The sequence below is a fragment of the Vombatus ursinus genome, unplaced genomic scaffold (assembly GCF_900497805.2).
Source record: "Vombatus ursinus unplaced genomic scaffold, bare-nosed wombat genome assembly UNPS02014791.1, whole genome shotgun sequence".
Classification (NCBI taxonomy): Eukaryota; Metazoa; Chordata; class Mammalia; order Diprotodontia; family Vombatidae; genus Vombatus; species Vombatus ursinus.
In genome coordinates, this window is record NW_020954569.1 from 49,742,193 (window position 1) to 49,769,125 (window position 26,933).

The 26,933-nt window shown below is 38.6% G+C and overlaps 1 protein-coding gene across 4 annotated transcripts in view; it reads left to right on the forward strand.

Moving 5' to 3' along the window:
- Positions 1 to 26,481, forward strand: part of MOCOS (molybdenum cofactor sulfurase) — a 100,863-nt gene extending 74,382 nt beyond the window's left edge. For 3 of the 4 annotated variants that reach the window (XM_027868897.1, XM_027868900.1, XM_027868899.1), the window contains 2 exons: positions 3,805 to 3,909; positions 22,253 to 26,481. In XM_027868897.1, the coding sequence (XP_027724698.1) occupies positions 3,805 to 3,909; positions 22,253 to 22,378 (231 nt within the window). In that variant the 3' untranslated portion in view covers positions 22,379 to 26,481. Of the gene's footprint in view, positions 1 to 3,804; positions 3,910 to 7,400; positions 7,640 to 22,252 lie in introns of those variants that run through there. The other variant, XM_027868898.1, reaches the window with a different exon arrangement.
- The last annotated feature ends 452 nt before the right edge of the window (positions 26,482 to 26,933 follow it).

A 26,933-nucleotide genomic window follows, 5' to 3' on the forward strand; every position in this document is an offset into this window, starting at 1 on the left:
GGAGAAGGAACAGCAAACTGGTGACTAACATTTTGGGTTAGGAACCAGGTGGATCATCAGAAATGAGAAAATGTACGAGTACCAAGATCAGGGCCAAGCAGTAGGTGAGAATTAGGGCAGGATCAAAGGACCACACAGTTCTTGAAGGTCAGAACAGACAACCTAGTCTGGAATCCAGGGATACAGCCTGGTTATGAGCACTCAGAAGCCGGGCCAACATTCTGAGCAAGAGGAGTCAGAAGCTAAGAAAGGAATCTGGGCATTGAGTACAAGACACCAGCAGCAAAGATCTTGATACTATGCCAACACTTTCCTTCTGCCAGGAAATTTTTATCTACTTAAGGTTTAAATCTTGTTTTCTCTTCAACTGCTCTGTACTACTTTTTCTCCTGAGGTGAAACAATTCATAATTTTCTTGTCCTTCTTCTTCGCAATGTTTTGGAAGTGAGTTTGCGACCTTGTCCTTGGTGACCATATTTATGCATTTGACAAGGGCATTAAGCATTTGCCTGAGATTTTAGAGCTGGGGTCGGGTCGGGGAGTCTTTTAGTGGGCTCCTTTTGTTAATTTCCTTACATAGATTAAAGTTCTCTGAGAAATAGCAATAGTCAACGTCTTTAGAGATGGCTGGGCAGAGGTTCAGGCCTGATTCCTTTTAGACAGATGGTTAAGATTCCTATTGTTGCTAGGAATCAGAAGTAAGCCAAGCATCCACGAGTCTAGCGATTAAGGTAGCACCTAGGGAATTATGGTCTCCGTGAAAAAGGGCTGGCTTGAAGTCTAGAAACCAAGAGGTCAAGATAGAAGTGAAGTAATCAAAATTTTCAATTGCTAGAAATAAATCAATCATCTTAGAGCCAAGAGGACAAACATTGAAGTGCAAAAGGACAAGCAGACCTTGATATTCAATGGAAGCATGACTCCAGGATTCAGGACAACAGGTAGAATGAGATACTACCAGCAACCGAAAAGCAAGAGTAAGCTTCATCCTAGGGCCCTTTGGGCCTGTATTATACTTCCTTCTCAGAGGGGTTGGCAGTAGTGTGGGATTGAGGTGTATGGCAAGAAATAATTGATCATACTCTGATAGCAGGCTCGCTCTGAGTGTGGCTAAGATTAAGGCGTAAAATCTTAGGATGCATCATATTCTTACTATACCTCTGCACCTCATTTTTAGGATCTGGATTTGATTAGGATGCACACAATAGAAATTGAAGAATTTGGCCAGAGTTCACATGCCCAGGACTGAACTTCAGAGTTATATAATCATTCAATCAACAAGCATTTATTAAGTATCTACTATGTGCTTTGGGGATATTTGGGGATATCAAAACAAAAATGAAATAGTACCTGCTCTCAAGGAGCTTACGTTGTATAGGAGACGATATGTATATATGTAAATATATTTTTAAAATGCAAGGTAATTTGGATGGGAAGGCACTAATAACTAGGGAGATAAGGTTGGGTTATACATAGAAAGTAGTACTTGGAAGATGAGGGATTCTAAGAGATGGAACTAAGGAGGGAGGACATTTCAGGCATGGAAGATGGGAGAGGAGAGAGAGGCAAGAAGTGAGGAGCAGAAAGGTGTGTTTGGCTATACCATAGAGTGAGAGAAGGAGAGTAATGTATAATGAGGCTGCAAAGGTCAGCTGGGTACAGGTTGTCCAGGACTTAAGAAAGTCAACTAGAAGTGTTTCTATATGAACCTAGAGGCAGTAGGTTGCTGCTAGAATTTATTGAGGAGTCCGACCTGGTCACACTTGGACTTTTAGCAGTTTGTGGAGGTTGGATTGGAATGGGGAGAGCAATTAGGAGGCAAGTTATCCAATATTTATTGAACGTGTCCTGTGTGTAAAGCACTGTGCTGAGTGTCCTGGATAAACACTGATAATACTGTTGATGATAATAACAATAATTCTTAGTCTACAAAATAGTAGAGGCATTTCATTATTCTTTTTGAATCCAGGACCTTCTACTTATGGTCTCCTTAGAAAGACCAGAGGATTGAGTAGGGGTGATATGTCCTGGTATGGGGTTGTTCCACAATGCTATAGAGGGATATTAAGTCTGAGAGTATAATTGCTTTAGCTTATTCTTTTTTCCTTTTTTTGTGGCATTGATGATATCTGGAAAACCACGTCCACTCAGAATAACATAGTTGAGTCAAGGCTAGAAGAGCAAACTTGTTCTCATGACAAGTTGTTGCCTTACTGTGATCTTGCTCTAGGGGTAGCCTCAGAGAGGTGCATTTTCTCCAGGTCAGTGGGTGCCAAGTACTATAGCTTTGGTTCTGTTGTTTTCCTCATTTGTCTGAGGGAAGACTGTTTCTAGCACCTCAGTTTGTTACCCATTTGCAGTAACCCAGCAGGATGAGATTTGGGTGTTTTGATCAAAGGCCTACATAGTGTCTTTCTATTCTCACTTAGCAACACCTTTCACCTGGGGATTTGGGTGATGATGGGAATAGATTTGATCCCAAGATGGCAGCATATGTCCAGACTTAACTTACAATATCAGATCCCATTGGCTTTTTACTCAATAAGTGAGTGAAGAAAGAAGAAGCTGGTGTTTAACCTTTATATCTTTCACATGTACAACATATCTATGCCTCACATCACTGGAGGGATGGCCTATTTTCTAAGAGCAGTTGCTTAAAGTCACAGCCCACTTTCCCTCCCACCCCTGTCTTCATCCATCATCATATTTGCTACTCTCCAATTATGACATTCCAACCTAGGGGAGGTTTATTAATTTTCTTCATGAATATAACCAGGATGGGACAATCAGGGCTTTGTCCAAGCAAAGAAAAACTTAGAGGATGCCATCTATGTTGGGAGTGTGTGGCTAAGGGTTCATGCAAGGGGTAGGACCACCAACACTTGGGGCTCTTCGTGCAAACTCAGTTCATTCATGACCCCTCCACTAGGGTGTGGGGAAGTTGGAGCCAGGGATCTCCTCTTCCCTCAGGTCAAGGCTTCAATTCGATTTAATGTAATAAACATGTAGTAAGTACCCACTGTGTTCAAGTACTGAGGATATGAGGGAGAAATAAAACCATGTATGCCCTCAATAAGCTTAGATTCTACTGGGGGGAAACAATAAGAACCCAAGCCAAGTACAAGATGGGAGGAATGGGTTTGGGAAGGATGGATGGTCCCCCAATCTTTAAGCCTCTGAATTAGGGACAAGCTAGGTGCCTGGCCTCCTTTAAGACTCATTGTCCACGCGCCTCCTCTGTTCTCTCCGCACCCCCATCTCCCTAGCTATGGACACCTTTCCTGACTGCTGCCCGAGGTACAAAGATTTCTAGTTATGGCTCTGTTCATCAGCCCTAGCTTATATCCAATGAGATATTTATTTATTTAGCACAGGACCTGGCACCTAGTGAGAATTTAATAAATGCTTCTTCCTTTCCCCTATATCAATTTTGCATTAACAGCTGTGTGTGTATATATTGAACACTTCTTGTGTGGAGGAAAAGAGAAAGATTTTGAATTGCTAGTGCTTCTCTTGGAACAATTGAACAATAGGGGAGATATCATTTGATATTAGCTAGGGATGGTTCACAGGTAGGTCTATATTGTAAATGTGGAGGGCCTGGGGCCAGGCGTCCTTTCAATGATGGAGTCTTCAGGATGTTTGGTTTTTACTGGGAAGGTCTGTAGTTAGTAATGTGTAGGCCCACTATGGCCATCACTATGAAGAAAATTAGCAATTGCAAGTGTCGCAGGCCTGTTTTACTGCAGTCCTGTACTATTTGAAGGTCTCTCCTTCTACCTCTTGTCTCTGCTCCTTCTTCAGGTGTTAGGACCATGTCACAGGTGCCAAATGATTTGCATTGATCAACAAAGCGGACAAAGAAACCAAGATGTATTCCAAACACTTTCTTCTATTCGAGAGAGGAAGGTAAGTGGAACTGAGAAGTGTCTCTATGATATGTGTTTAAGATGATGTGCAAATTGTCTGTGGCCAGTACTTTGTTCATATCTGGTGTTAAGAAATCCTTGTAACTGTGATTGAATATTTTCTTTACAGTCTGAAATTATAAGGAAAAAAAGATTATGACTTAAGGTTTCCATGGGTTTATTTACCTCCAGAGGTAGGAAGGTAAATAATCAATCATTTATTGATTCATTTAATCAAACAGCTTTTATTAAGTTACTAGGGAATGAGGTGTTTCATGGGTCTTTGCAGTAGAAGAAGTCATCACTTAGTGGCCAGTTTGCTGGTGATGAGGATCCTAGGACAAAACTGGGAGTCTTTGCAGTTCAGTAGAATCTGCCAAAGTTTGCACTCTGCTGATGTGACCTTTGAGAACTCGGGAAAGTTATTGAAGTAGATGCTGGGACCTGGAAAAGTAGGAAGAGACATGGGGAAGTCAAGTGCCATACTAATATCTCCCAAATATTAAAAAGTCCAGAGGAAGATTTCCAGTATGGCAAGTAGATCTTCTTACGGAAGGTTCATGGAATGACATGAACAAGAATCACATAGAATGAAAAGTTATAGATGGGCTGTGTTTTGTACCTCCAGAGGTATATATTCCCCAGGCACAAAGTCCACCAAGGATTGAAACACAGACCAAGCTCCTTCCCGAGCACTGTCCTTGTCCTCAGGGAGCTTTGCAATAAAGTTGTAGAAACAAAGCGTAGATGAAGCAACTGTATGTAAACAAATTAAAAACAACACAATATGAAAGACTATTTTTGCCAGTGTATTATTCCCCACCTGTATTCTATAATCACATACATTTTCAAAATGTTTTCCACACATAATTTTCTTTCTACCACCTTGTTATTATTTGAAACATCAACCTGACAGCTAACAGAGGCTACTCTCATTGAGCCCTGTACTGGCAGGAGTCAGTTAAAGAGACAGGCATGCCAATTTAGGGGTGGGACACCACACCCTCTTCCTGAGGGATACTCCTAGTGCTCCTTCCTACTTCTCTTGACGAGGGATGGACAGTCATATGTTTTCAATTATATCTCAACCCTTGTGGCTATCAACTGAACCAGGGGGTGTAGCATTTGCATTGTTCATTCCTTGGATCAAAGTTGTTAAAGCTCTGAAACTTGAATGGAAAGGAAATACCACTGATTAACCACCTCCATTATGTCTTTTTCACAAATATATGGAGCCATTGATCCAGCTACTCTGGAAAGCGTTTTGGAACTATATACCCAAAAGTCATCGAACTTTGACCCTATAATTCTATTACTAGACACATACTCCAAAGTAATTAAAGGAAGGGGAGAAATACCCATATGTATAAAATATTTGTAATAGCTCTTTTTGTTGTAGGAAATAACTGGAAGGTTAAGGAGCGCCTATAATTGGGAATGGCTAAACAAATTATGATACATATACATAATTAAATATTGTTACAGTATAAGAAACAATAAAGGGATAGACTCAGAGAAACTTGGGAAGACTTACTTGTATAAGCCGATCTGGAATGAAATGAGCAGAAGTAGGAGAACAAGTTAAACAAGGGCTAAAACATTATTTAAAAACCCCAATAATTTAGAAAGACATAAAAACTCTGATCATTGAATTATATTATTAATATGTTGCTAGGCCAAATGGATGGAATGCTGTATCTGCTCTATCTCCCTAAGGGGCTCCTTTCAAGTAGGTTCACTCTTAGGGGGATCTGACCACCTAGAATAGGGTTGCTTAACCTGGAGTCTGTGAACTTGCTCTTAAAGTACTTTGATAACTATTTCATTATAATTGGTTTCCTTTGTAATTTTACAAATTTAATTTTATACAATTTTAAAATGTGTGTTGAGAAGAGATTTATAGGTATATCTAGACTGCAAAAAAATGCACATGATATGAAAAAAGATTAAAAACCTCGAACCTAGAAGATGGATCCAATCCCACACTCTTTGACTTATCATGTCTCCTACCCTGCTTTAATTATTCAAAGCTTAAGTTTTGACTCATGTTTAAAGTCTCCCCAAAGGGAAGTAGCAAAGTACTCATTGTACTACATACATCAGATGTATGACAGGAATTTATTTCCTACACACAAAAAGAATGTTAAAGGAAACACAAGACTTATAGTATGCATTGACAATATATTAACATTTGCATATTAATAAATATATAACATAACTACTATTATAATCTCTTAGGAGGCTAGTTCTTAATGGGACTATCTAATAGGCATACCACATTTCACCTTAGTTCTATACTGTACTGTCTAAGCAACTCCTGGTCTCTGTTTCCTGCTAATTAGAAGTAGTTAGGTAGCACAGTGGGTAGAGTGTTGGTTCTGGAGTTTGGATGACCTGAGTTCAAATCTCTCCCCAAATTCTTATTAGCTATGTGACCCATAGCTTATTAGCTATGTGAGCAAGGCGCTTAAACTCTTTTTGCCTTAGTTTCCTCAACTGTGAAATGGGGATGATAGTAATAGCACCTACCTCCCAGGGTTGTTGTAAGGATCAAATGAGATAATTGTAAAATGCTTAGCACAATGCCTGACACCTAGTAGGTACTATATAATGCTATTGTTGTTGTTATCATCATTTTCATTAATCCAGTCGAGGGGTTGGGCCCATCCTACTGTGCTAGTGGTCATCTTCTTTCCTGAACAAACTCCCCTTACCACCAGTTAGCTTTATCCTATGGACCCAGGACCTCTTGAACTCACAAGATCACCACCTGAAAGCAAAGAAGAGTCAAACCCAAACCCAGAAACACACTTGCCTATGCTGGAAGTTGGTTTTAATTGCTGCATGCTCATGGCTGCATGGTGGCTTAGATGGGGCTGGGGCAAGCTGCCCTCCCCCTACCCCGTTCTTCTTAGAAGTCTAATGAAAAATAGCTACTACCCCAACAGCTGAAGAAAGATAAAGTTAGCCAGAAGCTGTTTCTTCTTTTTAATTGACAGAGTAATCTCCCTGCCCCTACTACTGTCAGGGGGTAGAGATGGGACCACAGGATCACCTGGAGTTTATTTCTTTTTTTTTCTTTTCTTTTTCTTTTTCTTTTTTTTTTTTTTGGCTAGGCAATGGGGTTAAGTGACTTGCCCAAGGTCACACAGCTAGTAAGTGTTATGTGTCTGAGGTCTGATTTAAACTCAGGTCCTCCTGACTCCAGGGTTGGTGCTCTATCCATTGCACCACCTAGCTGCCCCCTGGAGTTTATCTCTTTATACCAAATTTCTAGGGTTTGTTTGTTTGTTTGTTTTTTTGGTGTGGCGCCATCACGTGTCCAGAAGCACTCATGGGCTCATTATCCTCAAAAAATTTGTGTTTTGCCATCCATTGCTGGAAGCAAGGTCACTTCTGCACATGTTCCATGGTATAGCCACATTAGAAATGCAGTGACTTATCATGATGCCAGACAACCAATCATAAAACATGTTTTCTACCTCTTGACAGAGAAGTGATGGACTACAGGTGAAGAATGAGACATACATTTTTGGATACAACCAATATATGAGCTTGCTTTGCTGATTTGTAACGAAAGGTTTAACTTAAAAAAAATTAGTGGGGGGTTGTATGAGTGTGGATAGGAGGACTATTGATAATGATGCCCAAAAAAAGAAAATAAAAAAGAGTTTGCATGAAGCATTTTTAAAATACCCAGAAGAGAATGAAGGAAGTTCAGAAGGAGATATGATGAGCAAGATAGATTTGGAACTAACATGTTGGAGATTTCCTATGTACTTACAAATAAAAGGTACATAATTAAGATTTGTGTTTTCATATACAGTCTTCTTTTTCTTATTTGTATATGGAATTGTTCATGCTTGTTGACATTTGTCAAGATCAAAATTAAGAATAACCAAATCTGTGGAGCCTAGATTAAAGCAGTCTTTTATGCTTAGCATTTGGGAATTAATGAAGAAGAAAAATCAGGAGAGAACAATGTTTTCATTAACATTATTGCCCACTGCTATTTATTTAAATCTCATTTAGTTACTTCTTTAGTAAATGAGAGTGGGATGCTCATATATTAATAAGGATGGTGGCAGACTAGGATCTGGCTGTATGCATTATTCTCCACAATTCTTCTGTATTCTCACTTTGAAGTAAAAATATCACATGAGAAAAAGGAGAAATTATGCTAGTATGCATGGTGTATAAATATAGAAAAGTGAAAAGGGAATAATCAATGTGGGCTGAGATTTATCAGAAATCACTTAATCAGGGGTGGTTGCTGTCTGTTCTTGAAAAGGACCAAAACGACATCACTACGTTGGAGTCAAAGTACAGTGTGTCCAACTATGTCTGACCAGACCAGTGCGAGCTTGGAAGGCTCTACCACGGGTCAGGCACAAAAATAATCCACATGAGCATTTGGAGTGGAGATGTCTCTAAATTTGCACATCTCATGTTTCTTTTGAACTGCTGCAATTCTGCTTCTCACATAGAGCACAGCGCCTTCTTTGATGCAGGCACGCCATGCTGGGTGGTTGTCGGTGTCTCTCGTGTCACACAATCGATTCCAAAGTTCTTCAGAGAAATCTTCTATCACTTCTGACCTTCATGTAAGATTGGCCTTGTGGGAGTATTCCATAAAATAATCTTTTAGGAAAATGTAAATTTGGTATTTGAAAGTCATGGACGGCTCATTGGAGTTACACTCTCTGTAGTAGAGTTTGAATGCTTGGCAGTTCATCTTGAGAAAAGACCTCGTTGTTCAGTATCTTGCCAGGTCATCTTCAGAATCTTCTTAAGACCATTCAGGGGCAGCTAGGTGGCGCAGTGGATAGAGCACCGGCCCTGGAGTCAGGAAGACCTGAGTTCAAATCTGGCCTCAGACACATAACGCTTACTAGCTGCGTGACTCTGGGCAAGTCACTTAACCCCATTGCCTCACTAACAAAAGAAAAAAAAAGACAATTCAAATGGAAGTGATTCAGTTTCCTGGCATGACGCTGGTAGACTGTCCAGATTTCACAAGCATACAACAATGAGGTCAGCACAACAGCTCCGTAGACCTTCAGTTTGGGAGGCAGTCTAATAACTCTTCTCTCCCACACTTTCCTTTGGAGCTTCCCAAACACTGAGCTAGCTCTGGCAATGCGTGTGTCAACCTCATCATCTATGTGTACATCCCTGGAATGTATGCTGCCAAGATAAGTGAACTCATCTCCAACATTCACTATTTCTCCATTTGCTGTAACTGATGGTTCCACATACGGACAGTGCAGTGCTGGCTGGTGGAGAACCTCTGTTTTCTTGGTGTTAATTGTTAGACCATAATTAGCAAAGCAGCAGAGAATCAATCCACACTTTTTTGCACCTCGTCCTCAGAGGCTGCATTGAGTGCACAGTCACCTGTGAACAAAAAAATCATGCACCAACTCTCCCTCCAGTTTAGTCTTGGCTTGTAGCCTTTTCAAGTTAAATAATTTACCATCGATGTGGTAGCTGACCTCAATGCCATTTTCATCCTCATTGAAGGCGTCTGACAACATTGCTGAAAACATTGTGCTGAAAAGCATGGGCGCACACAGCCTTGTTTCACTCCACTGGTGACTGGGAACTCAAGAGCATCGTCCCTTATCCAGAACCGGTGCAAGCATGCCACATGGAATTGATGTACAGTCCTGATGAACTCCAGGCAACTTGCCCAAACTTAATCAGCATTGTACTATGGAAAGACCATTGAGTATGGAGTCTGAAGAACCAGGTCTGACACTTACAAGCTGTGGAACAATGGGCAAGTCATTTAATCTCTCTCTGAGCTTCAGTTCCATTTTAAAAAGGAGGTAATAATCCCTGAGCTACCTACCAATGACCCCTTAGGGTTGTTGTGAGGAAAATGCTTTGTAAAGTATTCTACAAATAGCAGTTAGCATCTAGTCCAAGCTCTTCATTTTATAGGTGGAAAATCTGTGAGTCAGGTGGCTTGTGTAAGGTCACACAGCCAGTAAGCTCTAGACGTTGTGGAAATAAATGCTAACTAGAGGAATTTGATCTGTAAGTGAAAAGTACAGTAGATGAAAGTAGAAAACTCTTTTGGAAACTAAATTGAGAATGGGAGAAATACACTTTTGTTTGAAGAGACAATTTCCAAATCCACAACAAATCCTGAACCAAGTAGGTGGTTATTACTAACCAAGGGAGGACATCAATCTATGATTTTTTGGTGGTGTTTGAAGTGACCTTATTTTGTTTGGCCTAACAAGTTTTCAAAACTTCTGTCTGATTTTTCTGCTAGAAGAATAAAAGAACCCTGTAGCTGAGCTGTTTGTAAATTCTGGTCATGCTGTCCTCTGGAAGACATGTGCCATCTCCCCAAATGACTACCAGACAGACTTCTTATCCTTTTTTTACCTGTTTATAAGTCCCTGAATATACCACAGTTTGTGCTTTTAGAAGATGACCTCATTGGTTTAAAAGAAAACTCTGATCAAATCCAGCAGCTGGATAGGATTCCAAAATCCTGAGCATGGCATTCAAGGCTCATCATATCTGTCTCCAACTGGCCTTTCCTGCCATCTCATACCAGCCTGCTTTACTCACAGTGACTCGTTATCTCCTGACTATGAGCTTTCCTACTTGTGTGTCTTTACAGGTGTCTGTCATTCCCTCTTGGTAATATTCCTCCTGTTTCTGACTCTTGAAATTCTTTCCAATTTCCAGGCCATTTCCTCCATGAAGACATCTTTGATCTTCCAAGCTGGAAGTAATCTCTCCCACCTCTGACCTCTCATTGCACTTTCTATCTCTCACGCAATTATCCCATGCTATTTGGTACTATGCTTATTTGTGTGTAAGCATTATTTCCCTTACTAGGTGGCAAGCTCCTTGATGGCAGGAACTAGGTGATCTTCATTTTTGCATCCTTGCATCACAGTGTTATGTACACGGTGGGTACTCAGTAAATATTTGTGGAATATATGAATGAATGGAAAGAAAAGAAAGATGAGCATCTGCCAACTTTTTCCTATCCAGTGACTTCACTTTTCACCTGCCACTGCTTAACTCCAAGGGCTCATAATGGCTACCCATTGTACCCATAGGGTACTACTCCTTCCGTACCCCATTCCAGCTCATGTCTTCCCAAGGTGCAACTTATTGTTGTGAAACAAGTGAACACAGAGCTGACAGGTTTAAAGCTCATACTCTTGATGGAGCAGCTAGGTGGCGCAGTGGGTAGAGCACTGGCCCTAGATTCAGGAGGACCTGAGTTCAAATGTGACCTCAGATACATAACACTTACTATCTGTGTGACCCTGGACAAGTCACTTAACCAACATTGCCCAACAACAACAACAACAACAACAAAAAAGCTCATACTTTTGATTAAAGGGAAAGAGATTCTACTTCATTCCACCTGCAAAAAAGATATCCCATGTGGAGAAAAGGAGAAATTATGTTGGTAAATGTGGGATTTATGTATAGTGAGGAATGCAAAGCAAGGGAGTGATCAAGGGAGTGAGACTTTTAAAATAGAAAACATCTGCGTTGATGTGAATTATTTTGGATATGAAGCTTTGATTAATGAAAAATATTTTGTTTATAATAGTAATTCACATTTATATAGCATTTTATGGTTTACAAAGTTTTTTCCTCACAGCAATCCTGTCAGATAATGTAGGTATTATCATTTCATTTAACTAGTGAGCAAATTGATACTCCTTGTGGTTAAATGACTTGTCCCTGGTCACATGACTAATAAACATCAGAACTAGAACTCAGACTTGGGTCTTCTGATGTGAAGGCTGGTACTTTTTTCTACATGTTGTCTCTCTATTCATTTTACAAACAGCCTCTGTATGTAAAGGCACCATAGTCCTATGCTAGGTGTTTAGAGGGATAGAAAGATCCTCAAGAAGCTTACAGTCTTGTTGAGTATATGAAATATGCCTTGGTGCTCCAGTGCCTGTGGAAGTTGATGTTCCACAGACACTAAACTCCACCTTCCATCCTATATGTTTATAATACACCCCGTCTTTACCCTATACCTTTTGGAATCCCTGATCTCCTCTAAGATTCAGATGAAGCACCACCTTCAGAGTATTTCCTGATCCCTGTTACTTCTAATGCCCTATCTCCCAAAACTACCTGGTATCTATTTTGTATATATTCTGCATATACTCATACTCATACCATTGCTTTCCACATTAGAATGTAAGCTCCTCGAGGGCAGGTAGTGTTTCACTTTTGCCTTTGCGCAAGGTAAGTGCTTTGTAAATGATCATTTATTGCTTGATTCTGTGGACCTGTGTCTATGGATCTACTTGAGCTTTGCCTCCATTGCTTCGGATCATAACTTATCCATGCCTGTCTGTCCATCCTATGGTGCTCCTCTCTTGTATCTTCCACAGGCCACTCACTAGCCCTGCTGAGGGAGGGTGGGGGCAAGCTTCCTTTAGATCTCTTGGTACTGGAGCACATGGGCTGTCCATCAGCAACTTCTCACTCTTACTGTGGGACTGGTTCTCTTCTTTTCATCCCTCCTTACTGCCCCTCCCAGGTCATATATCTCTCTGAAGACATTCTTTTGCACCATGTTTCTTTAACTATTATTTTTCATAAGATCCTTTTTATTATGAACTTAATCATCAATGTACACAAACATTGCAATATATGTAAAGAAACAAGAAAAAGGATTTTATTAGAAGTTGCGGACTTCTATATCATATACTTGTAATATTTGGAATGCTTCATGGCAGCCCATGAAACAAAGATAAGACACACACATAGAAATGTAAATAACTATATAAGGCCATATATAACTAGATGCCAAATGAGTGACACAGGCCAAATTTTGCTATAGCTACTTCCTTTTCTGGATGAGAATCAGGATTTCATTTTAATCTATCTAAACAAAAATGAACCTAAATATTTGATATAGCCATAAACTGTGTTATAGAGTAGCATAACCACAAAAACACATGTGCACACACTAAGTTATCTTGAGGCCTGCACTATCTCAGTAATGTCTCCAGTCTTTCCCAGAGGGATATCTCCTTTTCATTTCCCAGGCTATTGCCACTACAAGACAGGGAACAAAGGACAGGGAGGAGGATGATGAGTGAGAGCCATCAGTGAGAATCAGGTATAAGGAGAGATTGTAGATGTGGCTATTGGCTCCACAGTCAGCTAAGTGTGGGTTTGAGTTAAGATCACCCAATTGGGGAAAGCTTGGTTTAAGGGAAGACCTCTGCTAGTAACGTAAGGGTAGACTAAGTGAAGGAAAACAATGTCAGGGAGTATAACATATCCATTTCTACCTATTCTGATGCTCCTTTATTCATTCCAATCTTTTCTAAGCAACTCTAGGAATTCTACTCCCAGGGAAAGCGCATCACCAGGAAGCTCATCATCATGGAGGCTGCATCAACTTTAGTTCTCACACCTAATCAGTACCCTCAGTAGCCTCTGCCTCTTTGATTGGAGGGCAGAGCAAAAACCTCCTCCCCAAACCACCATTTAGAAAGGGCTCAGAGGGCACAACCATTTTCCATTTCCCTACTTTTCAGCTTCCTTTTGTGTGGTGTCTTCTCCCATTAAGTTGTAAGCTCCTTGAGGGTAGGGATCATTGAACAGTGCCTGGCACACAGTAGGTACTTAATAAATGTTTAAATTGAAATGAGTTAAGCTTATAAACCTGGGAAATTGGGAGAATGGTGATACCATCAATAGTATTAAGAACAGCGTATTTGAGAGAAGATTGTGTTCCTTCTAGACATGTTGCATTTCAGCTGCCACTGGGTTGTCCAGGTAGAGATGTCCAACAGAGAGGTGCTAAGATCTGGAATTAAAGAGAGAGGTGAGGACTATATAAATAGCTATGAGAGTTATATGTAGAGATAATTGAACCCCTTGCTTCTGAGAAAATGCTGAAGAGAAGAAGGTCCCAAATAGAGTGTTGAGGGGAATAATCATGCTTAGGGGGTGGGATATAGAAGATAATCCAGCAAAAGAGCCTGAGGAGTGGTAGGGCAGGTAGGGAGAGAATGAGGAGAGATCAGTGTTATAGGGGTAAGTGTGGATAAAGTATAAATGAGTTGTGGATGTAGTTGTCAAAGGTTTCAGAGTCATTAAAGTGGCTGAAAACTGAGATTTTTTTTAAGTAGTTAAGAGATCACTCCTAACTGTAAAAAATTTTGAACTTAAACGCCAAAGAAAATAGACATCTTCATATACGTTCTTAGAATCTAAAGAGACTTGTACCTGAAACTGCAGATGTCTTTTATGTACAGCTCGCTTTTTTAAAAAAGTATATACTAAGCTCAACTTGTAACTTTCAAAGCTTTCCTGCATGTCACTCTTTCTTTCTGGCTTTCCTTCTGTTCCCTGAGTTAAAAAAAAAAAGATGCCTCACTAACCCTCACTTTTTCCCTTCATTCTTTCCTTTCTGTTTCCTCCTTTTCTTTTGTTCTTTCCTTCCTTCTTCCCTTCCTTCCTATCCCTATCCCCACTTCCTTTTACATCCCTCCTCCATTGGAAAGAAAAAGAACAAGGTCTTTGGAGCTAATATGCATTGTCAAGCAAAACAAATTGCTACATTGGCTATGTCTGGAAATGCATGCCTTATTCTGCATCTCGAGTCCATCACCATTCTGTCAAGAGGTGGTAGCACACTTCATCAGTTCTCTGGAATCATCATTGGTCATTTAATTGACCAGAGTTCTCAAGTCTTTCAAATGGTTTTTCTTTATAATGCTGTTATTGAATAAACTGTTCTTGTAGTTCTACTCACTCATTCTGAATCAGTTCATCCATGTTTTCTCTTACTGGTAACTTTTGATGTAGCAGTTTGGAAATTCATTGAGTGGTGGGATTGGGAGTCAGATGGCAAGCGTTAGAAATTAAATACTTGGTGAGGAAATAGAAGCAGTGAACTTGGCTCCTGAAAAAGAGTGAAAGAGAGAATGGATGTAGTAAGATAGCTTGGGGATATGGCAGGGTCAAATGAAGATTTTTGAAGGTTTCAGCTTACTATTTTTGTAGACAGTAGAGAAGGAACCAGTATATATGGAGAGACTGAAGATAATGGGAGTGCTGGTAGTTCTTCTGGTAGTAAAGATTGTTTGGACAAATCCCTAAAGGGGATGAGAATAAGGGTCCAAGTTCTGCAGTTGGTACTGGCAAGGAAAAGGGTCCCTTTTTCCCTCAGAGACTAAATCAAAATTGAAAGAGTATGTAAAGGATTTTTGAGTTGAAGAGTAGGGGGAAAGATAGAACTGATAGCCTTGATTTTCTCAGTAATGTAGGAAGCAAGATCTTCTGAAAGGTGGGGATAGGGAATGATGTAGAGGTGTGTGGAGAAAGTCAGAGGAAGGTTAGGAGCAACTGCTATGCAGAGCATGATAGTGAGTCAATTGGAGAAGAATAAAAAGATTTCTATGTAGCAAAGGCTCGGTTAATGTTAGATAATATGAATTTTTACTTTCTTGATTCAATTTATCAGTGATGCAACAGATAATTCTCAATGTACCTTCTCCTAATAAAGTACATTCCCTGAAAACAGCAAAACAAAACTTTCTTGGAGTGTGATTGGTATTAAAACATGTTATGTTCTACTTTTGTAGTTTACTAGTTGTTAACAGTAAAGAAGGATGTGTGCCTTTAACTCTGACAACGAGATACTAATGCTCATTATATTGGATTTGTGTTTCGTTGCTTTTAATGTTCTCTTTGTTCACATTGTTGTTCAGTCATTTTCAGTTGTGTTCAACTCTTCATGACTTTATTTGGGATTTTCTTGGAAAAGATACTGGAGTGGTTTGCCATTTCCTTCTCCAGCTCATTTTACAGATAAAGAAACTGAAGTAAACAGGGTTAAGTGACTTGTCTGGGGTCACACAGCTAGTAAGTATTTGAGACCAAATTTGAACTCAAGAAGATGAGTCTTCCTGTCTCCAGGCCCAGCACTCATTCACTGTGCCACCTAGCTGCCCTCACATTGTTGTAGAATTATGTAGACTTCTATTTTTCTATCTATGCACATTTTTCATGAGGAGAGGCAGAATGATAATGGATAGAAGGATGAAAACCTGGGTTCAAATGCTACCTATGTCAATTCTAGCTGTAGGACTTAACCTCTCAGTACCCTACATAACTCTCTAAGAAGAAAAGTTACACAGGAGTGGCTGAGAGGCACCAATGAAAGCACAGGTCTAGACCACTACCCTCTGCCCCCCTTCCCCCTAATTGTGCACATGGTGAGCATTCCTTAATGTTAGTATTAGAATGAAATAGACAGGCTTTTTCAGGTGATATTCCACATGATTTTCCACATCTTTATAGTAATATAACTGACTGAAAGTTATGGAGAGTATAAGATCCACTATGCTTGAGACTTGGGAAAGACCTTAACTTAAAAAGGCCAAGGTCTCCCACTGCATCTGGGGCCATCTCCAGTCATCCTGAGCTATATCTTGCCACTGGACCTAGATGGCTCTGGAGGAGAAAGTGAGGCTGGTGACTTTGCATAGCTCTGCCTCACTTAAATCCAATTCACTTGCAAGTCATGACATCACCTTCCTGATGTCCTGGTGCTCTTTGAGAGCGAAGGATGAACAACAACTATGAAAACCAAGTTTGATTTGTTAGAATGAAATGCCACCTCAAGGCTCTTTTCCAACTAGGTGTCTTGTTGAAGACAATGACCGAAGATCAAGTGTATGAAGAAAGCCCATTTTCCAGACTATCATATATAGTCTGATGGCCAAACTCTAGGACTTGTCTATCAGTACATATATCGTCTGGGCTAGACACATAACCCTAAATTGCTTTCTGAAGTAAAAGCCCATATTCTACAATCTTTTGAAAAAAAAAAACCTTTATTCTGAGCTTAACAAACAACGAATAGAATAGGCATTTCCATATAAAGAAGAATAGAAGAAAGCTTTGTACATAAAACTGAAGATCTATAATACATAAACCTTGCTTTTCTTTTTAAATAAATAATAAGTTCAACAAGTACCTTTTAAAACTACCTTGCTAGTCTCTGGTTCTTTTTGAAAAGGCCCATATTTTTAATTCCATCATTCTTCTGGTGGTACTGAATGACAAGTCACTCAACCCTGTTTGTCTCAGTTTCCTCATCTGAAAAATGAGCTGGAGAAGGAAATGGCAAACCACTTTAGTATCTTAACCTAAATTTGGTCACAAAGAGTTGGACATTACTGAAAATGACTGAATAACAACACAACAACCAGTGGAAAGGTGCATGGTGAGTATGAGCAGACATCAACACGTTACAAATGAGGAATTATGCAAGAGAAGTGGTGTGAAGGATGCCCTCAAAGAAATGGAAAGAAAGATTTGCTGGTCATATAGTGAGAGTTAGGATCAATTGATCTGTTGGTATTCCCACAGTGTCAAAAGAAAATAGATAAAGTGCCTCCACTCTCAGCAGGTTTGGTGTGATCCCAATGGAGAATTCATTGGAATACCTGGATGAAAGTCACATAGGATGGGCAGGCATGCACGAATTGCACTCTGCCCCATCAGGGAGGTCATAGATGTGTTGGAGATTTGGAATAATTGCTTGTTATTCTTTTTTTTTAAGCTTTGTTTTCTTTACTCTACATCACTTTGTACAAGTTTCCCCATGTTTTCTGAATCTTTGTTTTTGTCATTCCTTCCAACATAGTTAGATCCAATTATATTCTTCAGTTTGTTCAACCATTCCTATCATTATGCATATTAATCAACAAGCATTTATGAAATGTTTATCATGTTGTAGACATTGTGTTAAGCATTCAGAGTACAATGGAAAAAAGACAAAAAAGAAAATGGCCCTGCCTTCAAGGTTTCAAGCTTTTTGTTATCACAAACAACGCTACTATGAATCTTTTCGTATACATGGGTTGTTCCTTTCTATCATTTATCTCCAGGGGGTAAAATCTCAATAGTCAGATCTGGGTCATGAGCTTAGGCAGTTCAGTAATTTTTTATGCATAATTCCAAATTGAGAGAGCATGAATTTGTATTGAACCTAGTCAGAATGGTCGTGAGACTTCCTTTAGTCTGGGAGTGATGAACCTGCAGCCTTGAGGCCACATGTGGTCTTCTATGTCCTTGAGTACGGCATTTTGACTGAGTCCAAGTTTCGCAAAACAAATCCTTTTATTAAGGGGATTTGTTCTGTGAAGTTTGGATTCAGTCAAAGGGCCACACTTGAGGACCTACAGGGCCACATGTGGCCTTGAGGCTGCAGGCTCCCCACCCCTGCTTTAGTCAGCGGTATTTAGCAGTCTAGGAGTAAGAACAGGGAAAGTAGATGGATGGAATGACCCAAGGATTGAGAATCAGCCTGGTGTGAGAAGCTGAAGGACAAAATGGGAAGTGATTAAAGGGTAGAAGGCAGTATATTAGTTGAATTGGTCAATTATTGTGTCAAGGCTATCAAAGAAGAAAAGTGAAGCCAGAGCAGAGATACTCCAAAGGGAGGGGTAGAAGGACCAGAGATTGTGATGAGGACAAAGAGTAGATTTAGGGAGAAGCTTGAGGTAAACGGAGTGATGAAATGACGGGTGATTAAGATAAAAAAAAAAACAAAACTACAACATGCTCGACAAGCAACCATAAATCTCTCTTTGAAGATTTCAGATGAGGAGGAACTCATTATATCCCAAGGCAGCCCATTCATCTTTTCCTATCTTAATTAGGAACAAGCTGCTTCTTCTGTGAGACTTTGTTCCTCCCAAATAATGACACTGTTACCACTTATCTTTGCTGTCTTCTGGTCATTTGTGATGCTTATTCTAATACTGAACCCTACCACCATAAACTTGCAGTATCTACTTTAATGACTTCTGCCTGCCCTTCTTGAACTTGGCCTCTAGACCTATTGTCTCTTCCATACCCTTGAAGCCTAACTGAACTTTGAGACTTGGTTCCCTCCAAGCTAAATGTGATGCTTACAAAATTCTATTTTAACATAGGTGCTGGTGAATCAAGTGCCCAGTGGTTAGGGCTGAATAAAAGCTGGTTGAACATGAGTTTGTTAATATTGTAGATGCTTATAAAATATAAATACTAATTATTAGAAACTGTAATCATTTAAATTTATGTACTACTTATAGAATGCATCTAATACATGGAAAGAAGAAATAACATTTTCTGATTGGCTATATTATAGCTTTACCTTTAACAAAAGAATAGTTAAATATGTTAGGATTAACTGAGGATAGCAAAACCATTCCAACACTAGAAAATAATAGAGAAAACCTGAGGGTTGGTATCTGGGAATATTTTTTACCATCTGCCTGTGTGCTGATATTACTTCTAGCTGTGGACAAGGGTATTATTCAAACTGCAAAATGTTATTAGAGAAGAGATTTCATAAGAAATTTGATCCATTTCAGCTTCTTTTAAAACATGAAGTATCAATATTTAATGCTATTTGTACCTAGGATTCTATTAAATAACCAATATGAAGGAGAACTCTCAGGAAATTGTAGCCTGGTGTTATACTTACAGAAATATGTTCTTACGATGATGGTGATAAAGAAAAATTTATAGCTCTGGAGTAAGTTCTTTCCAAAATAAACTAGCTCAGATTCTTGACATAAAAATAACAATAGCTTGCATTTATATGGTGATTTAAGTTCTGCAAAAAGCTTTAACCATATAAAATAATAGTTTATTTTTATAAAGCACTTTGAGGTTTACAAAAAGCTTTACATATATGATTTTATTTGATCTTTACAACAACTTTGTAATGTATGTGTTTTTATTCTAGATGAAGAAACTAAGGTAGAGGTTAAGTGACTTGGCCAGAGTCATTATCTAGTAAGTTCCTGGGCCAGATTTTCAGCCAGTACACTATCTATTACAAGACCTACCTTGCTATGACAAATATTCCATTTAAATCAAGTAGCAAGCATTTATTAAGCACCTACTATGTTCCAGGTACTGTGCTAGGTGTTGGAGATACAGAGACTAAAACACCAGTTCCTGCCCTGAAGGAGTTTATATTCAGTCATGGGAAAAACATGAACACATCTAAGTAAATACAATTGCAATGTTAATACAAGGGAGTTTTGGTTTGGGAGAACACTAGTGTCTGGGGAGGGAAATTGGATATCACAATATAGACAAAGAAAGAATAAGGTGAAGCTGACAGTGAGATTAATTTGATCCACAATGCCAGTGATGCAGGAAGAAGAGAGAATGTTTTTTAATGCTGTTGACAAGTCAAAGAATCCCCTTAATAACAGTGAAGAAGATTTAGAGGCAATTAGGAAAGTGATTTGGGAAAGTGAAATTCACCAACTTTCTCTCAAACCCATTCCTTCCTGCAATATTGTCCCTACCTTTTTTGTCAGGAGCCTCATTCTAAGCAAGTAGCTTTGACACTTGAGGGTCATCTTTGATGTCTCCTTCATCATAATTACATAGGTCTAGTCAGTCAACAAGTTACCTTTTCCTCCAAATGTAAAATTACTTGGCCTTGGATCTTTTGGGGAAAGAAAAAATACATCATGGAAGTGAAAGTAATAAATATAACATAATTTGTTTTTAATGAAGTGATACATTAAAACAATCTTGCAAATCAATGCAATTAATTAAAATCTCTTAGTAACTACTTACACTTATTCATAGATGACTGAACTTGTTTACTACATCTGGAGGACATATTTTATTCTATTGTTACTGTTTTTCCTATTGATTTATCTGTTTATGTTCAAGGTCTTTGAGTTTTCTTCCAGAAGTTCTTGGTAATTTCATTCCTTCCCCTCTCCCCCGCCATTTTCCATATTGCTCACTTTCTGACTCCCTTCTTATTGTGGTTTCCTTGGGGGCTGGATCTCAAAGCATCTTGGCCTCCCATTCTAGGAAGTAAGCAGTTCACCAGGCTAGGCCTCTGTCACAAGCGACTTTTGAATATTCAGAGCTGGCCCCAGCTGGATGCCATGCTCAATAGCACTGCATGGTGTACACACACACACACACACACACACACACACACACAGAGTATCCTGTCCTGCTCCCTCTATTCTTTAATTCTTTGATCTGGCTCCAGCAGTTCAGAGCTTTGCAGCTCTGGTTATAGGGGTTATGGTTCCTTACAGGTTTTGGCACATAATTTCTGCTTTGGAGAGGTTTGAGAGGTTGTGGGGATCAGAGAAAATGTCTAGTCCTTCAAGAGTTGCTCACATCAACTACTTATATTTAAATCCATTTCAATACATAAAATATAGTCTTAGTTATTCTCTGTTTCCATCAACATTCTTTTTTTTTGCTATTCATTCTCATAATTGATAGAAAATTCTGATCAGTTTTTTTTCTCATTTTATTCATTTTAAGTCTGTCTTCTTCCCCGCCCCCAAAAAAGTCAGAGTGTAACATATGTGCACAATTCACTAGGAACTTGAAGCATTTTGATCTTCACAGAGTGGCTTTCATTTCTGGGAACAGCGTAACAATTCAAGCAGGGAAAACTTTATAGGATGAGAAAGAAAAAAAAATAATAGAACTGTGGTAGATGTGGGAGGACCAGGGGATGAGGTTAGGTGTACAGAAGTGAAAAAGAATATATTAGAAAGAGAAGAAAATGAGGTAGCCAATCAAGAGTTCTATAATCTGAAAGGGAAAAAGAAAAGGAGAAACACTGTCTACATATATTTATTGAGCCTGCTACCGGTGACAGGAGCAAGTAAAACATGAGAAGAAGAATGACAGAAGAGACAATTAGCAATTTATGAGAAACAACATCCAAAGAGACAGAAGTGAACTTATGGCCTTAAGGTATCTATATATAAATGTACGATCTATAGCTAATATAAAGCAACCTGTAGATCCTAATTTTTAAAAAAATTAAATTTGACCTTAAAATTATTGCTGAAATTTTGTGAGATGGAACTTGATTGGAAAATGGCACTGGAAGGATATGCCTTATTCAAAAGGAAGAGAATAGATAAAAAGGCTGGGGGAGTAGCAGGGTGGTTTAAAAGATGTAAAGAAATTGTGGCTCAGTAGTATTCCATTATGATCATATGCCACAATTTGTTCAGCCATTCCTCAACTGATGGTCATCCCCAAAATTTCTGGTTCTTTGCCACCACAAAGAGAGCTGCTGTAAATATTTTAGAATGCATTTTTCCTTTTTTTTCTTTTTCCCTAATTGTCTTTGGAAATAGACCTAGCAGTAGTATTGCTGGGCCAAAAGGCGTAGGCAGTTTAATAAATCTTTGGACGTATTTCCAGATTGCTCCCCAAAACGGTTATTAAAGATTCTAATTTACTTTCTTTGAGGTTTATTATTATTAATAAGAATAATATTAAAACTAATCTTTTTTCTTATTTTCCAGGTTAACTTTGGGGTATACCTAATGCATGAGCCTTCAGACTCATCTTCGACATATCTCCTCTCAGTGGGATCACAGTTGCTTCCTGTGTTAAAAGATACAGAAAACAGCTCTTTACCAAACTCTTAAGAAGCAGATAACTTCAGGATGATAATATTCAGGGCAACATTTACAGGCACAAATTGAGTCTTTTGCAGCTGATGCCATGATCCTTATTACAATTTGCAAATCACCCACGAAAACATACTGTCAACTCATTTCTTCAAGAAGTGCTCTTAAGAAGAAAATGGGCTATTCTACTCCTACAAAAAATAGAAGCTTGAGGGGGTGTTTCCCCTTTTTCCTTTCCTGAATGATACCCCAATGATATCCAGAATAGATTTATGCTGGTAGAGTAGGGGAATGAGATGGAGAAGAGAATTAGACTAAAGGCAAATTCTTTGACTTATATTGACCAGTGATGAACACAACTTAGTTACTCTAGCCTTTCCTATTTTTAAACCATCTTATACCTACTAGACAAATATTCTAAAAACTATTTTCAGCATGTTACTCCCTCCTCAAGAACCAACAATGGCCTCCTGTTGCCTACCATGTCAATGCAAACTCTACTTTTTGGTCTTAAAGAGCCTTCATAATCAGATTCAATTTATTGCCTTCTGTAAATTATAATTAAATATTCAGCAAACAAAATTACATTCAGATCTTGGCAATATAGAGCTTCCCTTCTAAGATTATCTTTCAGTCTTCAGTTGTCTCGCCCTTTTAGAATGGAAGCTCCTTGAGTGTAGGGACTGTTTTCACTTTTTAAAAAATATCTTCAGTGTTAAACATAGTACCTGGCATAAAGTAAGCATTTAATAAATGTTTATCGATTGATTCTATTACCATTAATATGGGTATATCTGCGTTACATAATTGGCTTGACCTATTGAGGCCAAAAGTCATGGATTTAATTATTAGCCTATTAGCTTTACAATGAGGAAAACTGTTCCTTAGTTGTACAATATACTCTTTTCCTTGACCAGCTGTCTCACAAATATCTGCTCTAAGTTGGTACAAGGAAGACTAAGTGATAAGGGCCTATCCTACAAAAAGTGGGTCAGCAGTTTTACACATTAAGAACAACACATTTGTATTTTTCCCCACATCCATTACGGACATTTCGATAGTCACTTTTTCTCTTACTGTGATTTTTAAAAGATCAGATTTTAAAATCTTGATGCAATGTTACATTATAGAAGATACTGTTTTTCCCAAAATGTCTGTGTTTGCTTACAATGCAGCTTTTTTGTTGTTCTTCTCAAGAGGGTTTAAGATTAATTTTTTCTTATCTTGGTCTATTTCATAAAATAGACTCAAAATAATAGTTAATAGCACACAACTGTAGTCTCTATAGTTTACAAAGTGGCTTTTTCACAGTAATGCCATGGGTAGATAGTGCAAACATTATCACTCCCATTTTACAGATGAGGAAATTGAAGCACAGAAAAATTGAGCCTCACTCATAGTCATACTGCCAGTAAGTGTTGGAGATATGATTTGAACCCAGGTTTTCTAGCTTGGATGTCCAGGACTCTTACCCAAATTTCCTATCTTAAGAAGACTTCCCAAGCTGTTTTCAGTTCACCACTTCACTAACACTTTTGTTAGTAAGATTTCCTAGGGAGAACTTTACAATAGGAAATCCTAGGTCAATACTACTTAGTACAAGTTAAATCCAGTGTTATCTGAAAAACCAATATTTTAACACATGGAGAGTTATTTTTTCATGTATGATGAGCTGACTTCTGCCATTTAAGTCTTTAGTGCTGAGACCCAGCCTGGTTGTTGATTAAGGAATGTCAATGAGGGTAGATGATTAGAGTATATCAATCAGTATGAACATGTAGCATTGATAGATTACACAAACAATTTTTCTTTGTAGATTATAAAAGCAAGTGATCTTAGATATCCACATTGATGAGAGAGGGACTGAAACTTGGCCAATGGCCTAACACCAAGATTAGGATGTCATTTGTTCCTGTAATTCAGAACAAGGAAAGAACAATAGCCATTGGCCCTATATATTACAGAATCACACAATCTTAGAGCTAAAAAACCAAACACACACCTAAAAAGCTGCCTAGCTATAGCTGGAAAAAAAAATCCTCATTACAACATTCATAAGGAGTCCTCTAGCTTTGCTTTAAGACTTTTAATGAAGGGGGACCCACTGCCTCCCAAGTAAGCCAATTCCAGTTTTTGAGTGCTGTGATTATTAAGAAGTTCTTTCTGACTTCAAGACTAAATTTACTTCTTTGCAATTCCCACTCATTCCTTCTAGTTCATTCCTCTGGCATCAGGCAGAATAAGTCAACTCAATCCCTTGCTCTCACTTTCCCAACTTTGCCCTACTGCTCACTAATATTTCTTCCTTTCCTCCAGTCTTTGATGAAGAGGTGGCCCTTTTCCTTGACAATGCCAACCTTCTCTTCATGTACTTCATATCTTTTCCAGCAGATTGCTCCCTCAATCATCTTCTCTCTCATTCTAATATTCAATCTCTCCCTATCTACTAGTTCCTTTCCTATTGCATCCAAGCACTCTCAGTATTCCTCCCTCCTTAATAAGCTCTCACTTGATCATGCCATCCACTTAAGCTGTCATGTTGTACCTCTCCTCCATTTCTTGACCAAGCTCCTTAAAAAAAGCTCTCTGCATTGTTTTCAGTCAGTCATCTTCAAATTTCAGTTTAAATTCCACTTTCTCCAGAAATTCTTTCCAAATCTCTCTTAATTCTAAAGCCTTCCCTCTTTGGATTATTTCCAACTTATCCTGTATTTAATATAGCTTGTTTGTACATAGTTATCTGCATGTTTTGTCCCTGATTAGGTTGTTAATTCCTCAAGAACAGGCATTGTCTTTTTTCTTTCTTCCCCACAGTTTTGCTCAGTGCCTACCACACAGTAAGTGCTTAATAAATATTTACTGGCTGACTCCCAAGCTCTCTGAAGACAGGGCCTGTCTTTACTTTTTGTTTTTGTATCTCCAATGAGTAACAAAGTGCTTAGCACATAGTAAGCACCTAATAAATGCTTATTCATTCATTTAGTCAATCAATAGTGGTTTGTTGTGTCAGGTACCATACAAGGCACTGGGAATACAAAAACAAAGATTCCACAGTCTCTGACTTCAGGGAACCTATATTCTGTTGAGAAGAGACAACTTATACAGATATAAGGAAGGGTGGGAATTGATTGAATCAATCAATTATCAAAGTCAATAAAAATTAAGGTAACTAATAAAATTCTTTAGCCCTGATTCCTTTATCAGGTGAGATGACCTTTATTGAATCAATCAAAGGCATTTCAGGTAAGGTGAACAACACTTAAAACGACACATGTTGCTATTGGCTGAGCAGATCCCATCAAGCTCTGTAGATTTGCTATAAAATAGTTCAGAATGCAATCATTCCAGTGTCTGGACAGTGAGTAGTGGAAACAGTGCCTTCCTTTATAGAGGACAGAAACTAGATGATTGCCTTTCTTTTTATAAATTGTATCCTCAGCACTTAGCACAGTGCATAGCATGCCATAAGTCCTTAATAAATGTTTATTGGATTGAATTAAAACAGCCCTAGCCAAGTCCCAGAGAGGGAACCATTTCAGTGGGAAGAGGGGAAAAGGAGAATACCTTTGCCTCCTCCCCACCCTCTTGACCAGAAGACAATCTTGTGAACTTCACTGACAACCTAGAAGTATTTTTTGGAACGATGATAAACAGCAGTGTCTGCATTTGGAGTCAAGGACAAACTAGACGCCAAGGAAATAAAACTTTGATATTCTTAAAGAACTCAAGCAGAAAAACTCCACTATGTCTAAATCATGAGGGGATCATGGAGGGGAGAAAGGAACTTTTACTAAAAGGATTTGCCAGAGCTGTGAGTTACCTCTTTGCCAGTGGGCTCTCCAAGTTTAAGGCTATTCTCCCTAGAGAGCAAGGTGATCTTAAAAAAAAGTAAGTTCTTGGTTTCAGACATTTTTGTAGTTTGGGTTAATTTTTGTATTCTCAACTTAATAAACCAAATAAAATGGGCATTTCAACATGCATAAATAACAGAGGAAGCAGATTGTATATGAAACAACAGATCTCTATCATGTGCAGCTTACTTTTCCTTTAATATAAATTTTAATAATTAATAATTAAGTAAATTTAATATAATAAATTTAATGTGCAACTGTCAAAACCATCCTACTTATTTGTGGTTCTTTTTGGCCTAACTTCTTTTCTCTTTAATACATTAAAAAGATGCTTCAAGGAGCCTTTTTTCTCTGATTTCCCCTATCCTATTCCTATCCCCCTCTCTGATCCTCCCATTGGTAAAAAGAAAAAAGAAAGCAAAACCCAAGTGAAGCAAGTTCACCATTGGCTACATCTGCAAATGTATGTTTTACTAGGCATCTTAGGTCCATCTACTCTCTGTCAGTAAGTGGGTAGTATATCTTAGCGTCAGTCCTCTGGAATCGTGTTTGGTCACTATGTTGATCAAAATTCTTAAGTCTTTCAAAGTAGTTTTTCTTTATAATGTTATTGTGTCACTTTTTCTCCTTGGTTTTCCTCACTTCATCCTTTATTAGTTCATAAAAGTTTTCCTAGACTTACTTTGGGTCTTGTATCTTTTCAGTAAATATTCTTTAATTAA